At 38.2% G+C, this 9,144-nt stretch overlaps 1 protein-coding gene across 1 annotated transcript in view; it reads right to left on the reverse strand.

Annotated features, from left to right (window-relative positions):
• The window catches only part of Iqch (IQ motif containing H), a 226,063-nt gene extending 222,331 nt beyond the window's left edge, over window positions 1–3,732 (reverse strand). Inside the window, exons 1-3 of the mRNA XM_013009902.1 lie at window positions 3,700–3,732; window positions 3,521–3,643; window positions 1,505–1,596 (exon numbers count right to left, since the gene is read on the reverse strand). Of these exons, the coding sequence (XP_012865356.1) occupies window positions 1,505–1,596; window positions 3,521–3,643; window positions 3,700–3,732 (248 nt within the window). The remainder of the gene's footprint in view (window positions 1–1,504; window positions 1,597–3,520; window positions 3,644–3,699) is intronic.
• Between the last annotated feature and the right edge of the window lie 5,412 nt (window positions 3,733–9,144).

The following is a 9,144-nucleotide window of genomic DNA, read 5'->3' on the forward strand; positions in this document are numbered from 1 at the left end:
TATGTATACATCGTTATATGTTATAGACTGTGATAGACAATTTGCTCCAGGAAAGTTAGAATGAACTTGTGACTTTAAATGAGCATCATTATTCCACAATACTGTGAAATTCATGAAATTATGTAATCACTTAATCACAATTTAAAAAAAAGAGAACCTCGGGGAAGGTAGGGAAAGAAGGGATGGTAGGGGGAAAACAGTGGAGGGGGTAACAATGCTCAATAGGAAGTGTACTCATTACCTTGCTCGTGTAACTGTAACCCTCTGTATAGTATCTTTACAATAAGAAAATAAAAAAAGAAGAGCACAGGATTTAAAAACTTACTACAACCAGGTGCAAGTAGTTTATGCCTGTAATCCTATCTATTCAAGAGGCTGAGATCTAAAGAGCACAGTTCAAAGCCAGCCAGGACAGAAAAGTTCATGAGTCTCTCACCTCTAATTAAGCACCCAAAAAAGCCAGAAGTGGAGCTTTGGTTTAAGTGATAGAGTGCTAGCCTTGAGCAACAAACAAACAAACAAAAAAAAAACCCTCAAGGACAGCCCCTCTGCCCCCACTCCCTGAGTTCAAACCCCAGGACTGTCACAAAAAATGAAAATGAAAAAACAAAACAAAATACTTAACTACCAAAAAAAAAAAAAAAAGCCAGGCGCCAGTGGCTTAGGCCTGTAATCCTAGGAAGTTGACATTTTAGGATCTAAGTTCAAAGTCTTCTTAGGCAGGAAAGTCCATCAGATGGTTGTCTTCAATTAACCACCAAAAAAACCAGAAGTAGAGGTGTGGACCAAGTGGTAGAGTGCCAGCCTTGAGCAAAAAAATCTGAGATACTGCCCAGAACCTGAGTTCAAGCTCCAATACCAGAAAAACAAAGTCAGCCTTACTGAAAAAAAAATAGAATATATATAAAATACATGCAGGTGGCCTATGTGTAAAAGGATCTAGGATGAGACAAGGCCACTTCTTTTCTAACTCAATATTAATTGAATAAATAATCTCTTGGGATACATAAAGCAAGCTTTAGTATTTTTTCATGGATACTCAAATCATCTTTACAATAAAACACACATGACAGGCTAAAAACTAAACAGAGTTCCATGGGTTCTGAATAGTGTAAAAACAAAATTGCATTAAAATGTTTCTTTTAGGAGCTGAGTTTTAAATGCCTTTCACGAAAAGCAATAAATAAAACAAGAAACACCAAAATGTAGGACCCTGAAATAACTGTGACATCAATCATTACAACTGAACAGGAATAATCCCCAATGAACTCCAAGTCTAAATTCTGCCATTAGCATTTTCATGTAAAACTTGGACTGCAATTGGTAAAATCGATGTGAACAAAGCCAAGAAAAAAAGTTGCCTTTGTAGTTATCATCGGAAAGAAAAGTGTTTATTTTTATATTTCTTTAGAAGCCTAGCAATTTTTGTGTGTGTCTGTGGCTTGAACTCAGGACTTCATTCTCTCGCTTATCTTTGAAGTATGAAATTGTCTATTTTACTTACCCTCTGGATACCAGAGGAGCGCGTAAGTTATCATCCACAGGAGTCAGTGACATATGCTGGTTAACAACATCTAAATACTTCTCAATATGAATCTGTTAATGAAAGTCAAAGTTTAGACCATTATGGTTGGACTTAAGATACTCAGTTAATTTGTTTCTTTAGATTAACAAACACTCTGAATCATGTAATTAAGCAAAAACAAAAATATAAACAACCCACATGCCTAAGGCCAAATTACTTCAACTCTCCCCAAAAGCATAATAAATGACAAAGGCTTAAAGTGTGAATCACCTGTAGTGCTCTTCACAAATAAAACTGCAAATAATCCTCAAGCTATGGATTAACCAGATCAAATCTCCCAGGAATGACAGACGTGTAGCCATGTACTTGCAGTCATTTGATCCTTATTTTATTTCTTTTGTGCTGGTCCTGAAGCTTCAACTCAGAACCTGGGCACAGACCCTTTGCTTTTTCATTCAAGGCTGGCACTCTACCACTTGATCCACAGCTCCACTTCCAGATTTTCACTTATTTATTGAAGATAAGAGTCTCACAAACTCTTTTGCTTGAGCTGGCTTTTAATTGGGAAATGAGGATATCTCAGGTTCCAGAGTAGCTAGGATTATAGACATGAGTGGTTTACCCTGCACCATTTGACCTTTAGATAAAATGGCCAACTCAGATATTCCAGATAAGTCTAACCTTCAGGTAACATTCAGGTAACACAGGACAATGACATGCTAGTCTGGTGAGACTAAAAATACTCTTCGTTTCTCACAGCCTCAGGAGATGAACAATGAAGCTGATTACACAGCAGAGTGCAAATCTAAAGCCAAAGCAGACATACTGAAAAGTTAAGCGTCAAAGTATAGACGATCGAAATGAGCCTTATTTGAAGATGAGCCCCATTAGCTAATACCTACTAGTTTCATAAATGAATATTATCATTGCCTGGAGTCTGAATTCTTCCCTGTCTTTAGGTCTGCACAATGTAATGACTGAAGTTTCTAACTACTTTATCTAACCCCAGATTTGAAATACTTTCACCTGTTTGATTCTAGTACTATAAGAAAGAAAAAGAAACAGAAAAAAAAAGAAAAGAAAGTGTTGAAAAAAAACACAAATAGCTCAGAATACTTAAGCTATTAGGAAAAGTCAACTCTCTTATTTTTTAGAATAGCTCTCAGTAGATCTAGATTACTTTGGTATAAAGCTTTATTGGGAACTGGGTGCTGGTGGCTCAAGCCTATAATCCTAGCTACTCAAGAGACTGAGATCTGCGGATCTCGGTTCAAAGCCAGGCTGGGCAGGAATGTCCATGAGACTCTTATCTCCAATAAACCACTCTCAAAACCAGAAGTGGTGCTGTAGCTCAAGTGGTAGAGCACACACCTTGAACTGAAGAGCTAAAGGACAGCACCCAGGCCCAGAGTTCAAGCCCCATGACCAACAACAACAAAAAAAAAAGCTTTATTGGGGATGTCAGACATATTGTTGGATTCACAGAAACTATATTTCAAATTCTTAAAATTTTATTTAATGGGCTGGGAAGATGGCTCAGTGGTAAAGCGCTTGACTTACATGCATGAGGCCCTGGGTTCGATTCCTCAGCACCACATAAGCGAAAAGGAAAAAAAGCCAGAAGTGGCGCTGTGGCTCAAGTGGTAGAGCGCTAGCCTTGAGCTGAAAAGCTGAAGGACAGTGCCCAGGCCCAGAGTTCAGGCCCCACAACCGGACCACCCCCCCCAAAAAAAATTCTATTTACTGAAACCACATGTCACAAGTGCCACTGCAGAATCTTGCATTTATTCTCTTTAAATTTTTTGTGGAATAAAATGTGTAAATCAGTCAGTTTATAGCAGTCATTACCATATTAAAAAAAACTAAAGGAATTTCAATTCTAAACTCACCTCTACTACAGAATGATTTAGCTCCTATGAAAATCACAAGTTGTTTCTTCTAAAGGTTTCATTGTTGTTTTCTGGTATTTTACTTATTATCTCAAATTCTACTTACTTTTAACCCTTTTTCAGTCCTTCTGATGGCTGTTTCAAGATTTTGAATGTCTAGAGCCTGTATTTTTTCATCAATTGGGTATTTTGTTATTTTTTCCTTTAATTGATGGAGATCTTCATGGATCTATACAAAAATACAAAATATTGTCAGAACACATCTATAGCAGTTATTTATTTTACAAATCTGAAATATGCTTGGGTTCCTAGAGTCATGAAGATGATTCTGTGGTATTCACTGGAAAGGATCACCTCAGGGATTCTAGGACATTCTTTGTTCTAAATATTCCATAATTCTTTCTCAGATTTTGAAGAAACAAGCTTTTATACAATTTCCCCTACTATTAGAAATAGAGGATAAAACTACAACTGAAATGGCTTCTGAAGTCTCAAAGCAGTTGAGCCTGAAATAATAAATTTGTACTAGACTTTAAGTTCTACAGATTGGTTAAGGTAACAAAATGGAAAACTTCCAGCCAGAAAGGTTGAGTAGAATCTAGCTTTTCAAAATAATATTAGGGCTACATGCAGTGGCTCACAGTAATAATTCTACCTACTGATTAGACTGAGATTTGAGGATCCCAGCTGCCCCATGGCGAGACTTTTTTTATGGGGCGGGGCGGGGGGGGGCGGGGAGGAAGCGGGGAGTCAGTTGTGGGGCTTGACCTCTGGACCTGGGTGCTGTCCTGAGCTCTTCAACTCAAGGCCAGTGCTCTACCACTTGAACCACAGTGTCACTTCCGGTTTTCTGGTAGTTTATTGAAGAGTCCCACAGATTTTCCTGCCCAGGCTGGCTTTGAATGGCAATCCTCAGATCTCAGCCTCCTTAGTAGCTAGGATTACAGGTGTGAGCCACTGGCCTCTGGCTTTTGTGAGACTCTTATTTCCAGTTAAACCACAATCACAAGCATAAACAAATGTCAGAAACAAAGCTGTGGCTGAAGTGGTGGGACACTAGCTTTGAGCAAAAAAGCTAAGAAGCACCTCCTAGAACCTGAGTTCGAACCCTAGTGCCAGCACACAAACACACACACACACACACACAAACACACCCCCACACACAGAGTACTACCAGGACATGCTGGTTTTCTGTCCTTGATTGTCTCACTCAACTGAGCTAAAGAAGAAGCTCTGAAGGTATGGCTTTGGTTTTATTTCATGTAATGAGCAAAGAAAACAATCCATGAAGGAGTAACAATATAGGATTACTTGAACATTTTCCTTCGATGCGTATTTTCCTTGGAAATGCTAAACTTCACTCCAATCTCAGGCACTCTGAGAATCCAATGGGCACTATGAAACTACCAGGAACAAGATTTTCATGTTAGCAACCAAACTTCAGATAAATACAGATGGCACCAATTATTGTATGGGCTGCTGCCACAAGAAAAACATTTTGTTATGCAAATCTATGAACCCAACACCTGTTTCAGCAATAGTCACACCAATAACAATCTGCAGGCTGGGTTGCTACAGGCATTTTGAAATGGGCACTTTTTCTCTGTTAGTATAACTGGACTCACATATTGATCCCAGCCCATGTTATTGATTACTAAGGGATATTCCCACAGAGTCAAGCACTGTATTCAAAAGATAAGAATTTGCATCTTTTCACTGATGGGCAACATAGTCTGGCAGATACATCTGGCCATTTGCACGCAACACAAATTGGCATGTAAAGCCTTCGGGGCTCACAGATTGGTGTCTGAAGATACCTACTATTTCTTTGTAAAACTAAGAATGAATATATGCTTCTTTCGATTGATTTGTCCAAATTATTGCTACAAATGGATTTACTGTCTATTGTTTGAAAACAATACAATCGACAGTTGAAGGCCCCTACTCTTTGGGTGGGGGTTCTTTCCTCTAAACTTATTTTCTTTCTAGTATTTGCAGCTCTATAGCTTCCTGCAGTTATGCCTATTACTGCCCAAGGGAGTAAAACTGAACTGGATTACTCACCAAGGTGTCAAAAGTTGTTGTTTTTTTTCTGTATGTCTTGTGCAAATAACAAGAGTTTCAAAATCATATGAAATAGGCCTTACTGTTACATAACAAGAACTCAATAAAATCTACTGGAATGGAAAGGGAGCTGTGGCTCAAATAGAGTGCCGGCCTTGAGCAAGGAGGCTAAAGAGGAGCACCTTAGCCCTGAGTTAAAACCCCAGTACCCACACAAAGAAAAGAAAAGAAAATCTGATGAAAAAATAATTCTTAGCTCTAACACTAGTCAAATGATTTTCGTATGTATCAGCTACATTTTCTGAACTCTAGTTTTTAGGGTTATTTGTGTTTGTGTGTGTGTGTGTGTGTGTGTGTGTGTGTGTGTGTGTGTGTGTGTGCGCGCGCACAGGTAAAGGAACATTGAATTCTGGGCCTCATTCTATGGCTTAGCTTTTGCACTCAAGACTAGCACTCTACCACTTGAGCCACACCTCTATTTCCAGCTTTTTTATGGTTAATTGAAGATCTGAGTCTAGAAGATTTATCTGCCTCTGCTGGCTTTGAACTATGATCCTCAGATCTCAACCTCCTGAGTAGCTAAGATTATAGGCATGAGCCACCAGTGCCTGGATCTAGTTTCTCTGGAGAGAGAGAGGGAGGGGAGGGACGGGAGAGAAAAGGAGGGAAGGAAGGAAGAGAGAGGGAGAGAGAAAGAGGGAGAATAATTGCTCTACTCCTTAGAAGTTATGAATGAAAATTCAGTGAATCAGGTGGGCACCAGTGGCTCAGGCCTGTAATCCTAGCTAATCAGAAGGTTGAGATCTGAGGATTGAGGTTCAAAGGCAGACTAGGCAGTGAGACTCGTATCCCCAATTTTCCACCACAAAACTGGAAGAGGTGCTGTGGTTCAAAGTGGTACAGCACTAGCCTTGAGCAAAAAAACTCAGGGACAGCACTCAGGCCCTGAGTTCAAGCTATGTGACTGACAAAAAAAAAAAAAAGAATCAATGTAAACTTTGTTTCTAAACATATATGAACCAGAATCTTTCTGTTTCTTAAGAAATTAAATGTGAAATGTTACTTAGCCTCTTAAACGCTTACTGCTCTATCTGTAATATGGAGATAAATAACAGCTACAGAAGGGTGGCAAGAATAAAATGGCATGTTAAATGGTATGTAAATTGCTTGTACAGTGCTAGTCACATACTGTGGTACTGGACAAATGTTTAATCTTCCTCTCTCGTTTGAAAAACCTAATCAAACTCTTGCACATAACTGATACTCACTAAAGATTCATTGAATGAAATTGCTCCCTTAATCTTTCTCAAGTGCCTTTTACTTTTCCTGCCAGATATTTTCTCCTCCCCTCTTAATAACCACCCATCTGTTTGTATAATTGCATCACCAACAAGTACTATACAAAATGTTACACCAGACTTGGTAGGAAATGAGATCAACTTCTTAATCTCTCTTCTTCTCAAATAGGACCAATCTACCATATTGAACTATGACCTGTCACCCATTATCTCTATGACCATCAAGCATATTGCTTTCTACTTAAACAAAGATGATTATTTTGACAGTCTGGGGACAGACCTACTTAATAAGTAGCCCTTGAAAGGTTTAATACAGCCAAGATTTGCTCTAGAATTTAAGAGTAGTGAAATCAGACTGCATGTAGTCATATTCAGTATAAATTTCCAATTTATTCATCTCCATTGAAGATAATTAAATTTAGAAAAAGTTTGGCTGAGTCATTCTCATCATTTTGAGTTATCTTGAACTGCATTTATTTTGCATTATAAAATCCTTTCAGGTTATACATTGTAAATTCATTCCCATATTTTTAGTCCATATAATTGCTGGACTTTTCAAATATAATTGCAAAACTAATTTAAAAAAAAAAACAATTTTGGGGGCTGAGAATGTGGTATAGTGGTAGAGTGCTTGCTCATGAAGCCCTGGGTTCAGTTCCTCAGTACCACATAAACAGAAAAAGCCTGAAGTGGCTCTGTGGCTTAAGTGGTAGAATGCTAGCTCTGAGCAAAAGAAGTTCAGTGACTGTGCCCAGGTCCCAGGATTGGCAAAACAATAACAACAAGAACAACAACAAAAAACAATTTTGATTGCAAGACCAGGTAACTTTTGATATATAAGCATATACTTAAACAAACATTTGTAAAGATATATTTCAGTGACATTACATTATTTTTAGTGAGGCATCAAAACAAAATTTACTAATAAAAAGATAGTTTTACAAACAGGTCATAATCTATGTAAGAATCAGTATATACTAAATGTATCACCTTGGGTAAATTACTTTATCTCTTTGTACTTTACATTCTGGTTTTTATGTGGGCCTATACTAATATATAGAGTTGTTGGGATTTATTGGGCTGTTTTGTGTGTGTGTGTTTTTCTCTCCTTTTTTGCCAGTAGGGCTTGAACTCAGGGCTTCTTTCTCTTGCGTGGCTTTTTCAATCAAGGCTACTGCTCTACCACTCTACCAGCTGAGCCATACATCCATTTCTTTTTTTTTTCAATTTTTGTGTTTTTTTGTTGATCAATTGTAGATACTTTCCAGGTACTTTCCTGCCTAGGCTGGCATCTATCTAATGTGATCCTCCAATCTCAGCTTCCGGAGTAGCGAGGATTGTAAGAGTGAGCCCCCACGGCCCAGGTAGGATTTACTGAGACTTTCCAGAGCTCTCAGAACAATGACTAGAGCTCAATAAATGTTAGCTATCACTATTATAATGATTGTCATTAGATAGTGAACCTTCATTATTCTGATTAGTTGAGGAAAGCTCCATCCAGATAAAAAGACTCAAACATGGAAGAAGTTAAATGGTTAATAGAATGCTGTCTGGAGAAGTCTCTCTGTGGAGAAGAAACTCTTATTTTCTAAACCCAAAATGAAAATGTGGACTTTGGCACATGATCTGACAGTGGGTTATGATCCTCACCATCAGAACTATCTAGAAAATCCAAACATTTAAGGCATGTGTTTTTATAAGTATCACAAAGGGATTTATGTTTGCAGCAATGATTACTTGTATTGAAATATTTTTACAAAGTACTAGTGGCTCATGCATTGAATCCTAGCTACTCAGGAGACGGAGATCTGAGGAGCAAGATTCTAAGCCAGCCCCACAGGACAATCTCTAAGACTCTTATCCCAATGAACTATCAACGGCTAGATGTGGAGCTGTGGCTCAAGTGATAGACTAACGACCTTGAGCAAGAAAAGAAAAAGAACAGAGTCTAGGGCCTGAGTTCAAGCTCCAGTACACACTCACACATGCACACACACACACACACACACACAAGCATTTTCCCCAAATTGTTATATACACATTCTCAAAATACTACTTTTCATATTAATTTATATCATTTAAAAAAAAGTGTTTCGTTCAAGAGGAAGTGTACTCATTACCTCACTCATGTAACTGTAACCCTCTGTATAGTATCTTTACAATAAAAAAAAAAAAAAGTGTTTCATCACCTGTAATCCTAGCTACTTAGAAGGCTGAGATCTAAGTATTGCAGTTCAAAGCCAGCCAGGGCAGGAAAATCCATGAGACTCTTTTAACTTGAAATAAATACCAGAAAACTGGAAGTGAAGCTGTAGCTCAAAGTGGTAGAGCACTAGCCTTGAGCAAAACAGCACAGGCATAGTGTACA

The sequence above is a fragment of the Dipodomys ordii genome, unplaced genomic scaffold (assembly GCF_000151885.1).
Source record: "Dipodomys ordii isolate 6190 unplaced genomic scaffold, Dord_2.0 Scaffold11, whole genome shotgun sequence".
Classification (NCBI taxonomy): domain Eukaryota; kingdom Metazoa; phylum Chordata; class Mammalia; order Rodentia; family Heteromyidae; genus Dipodomys; species Dipodomys ordii.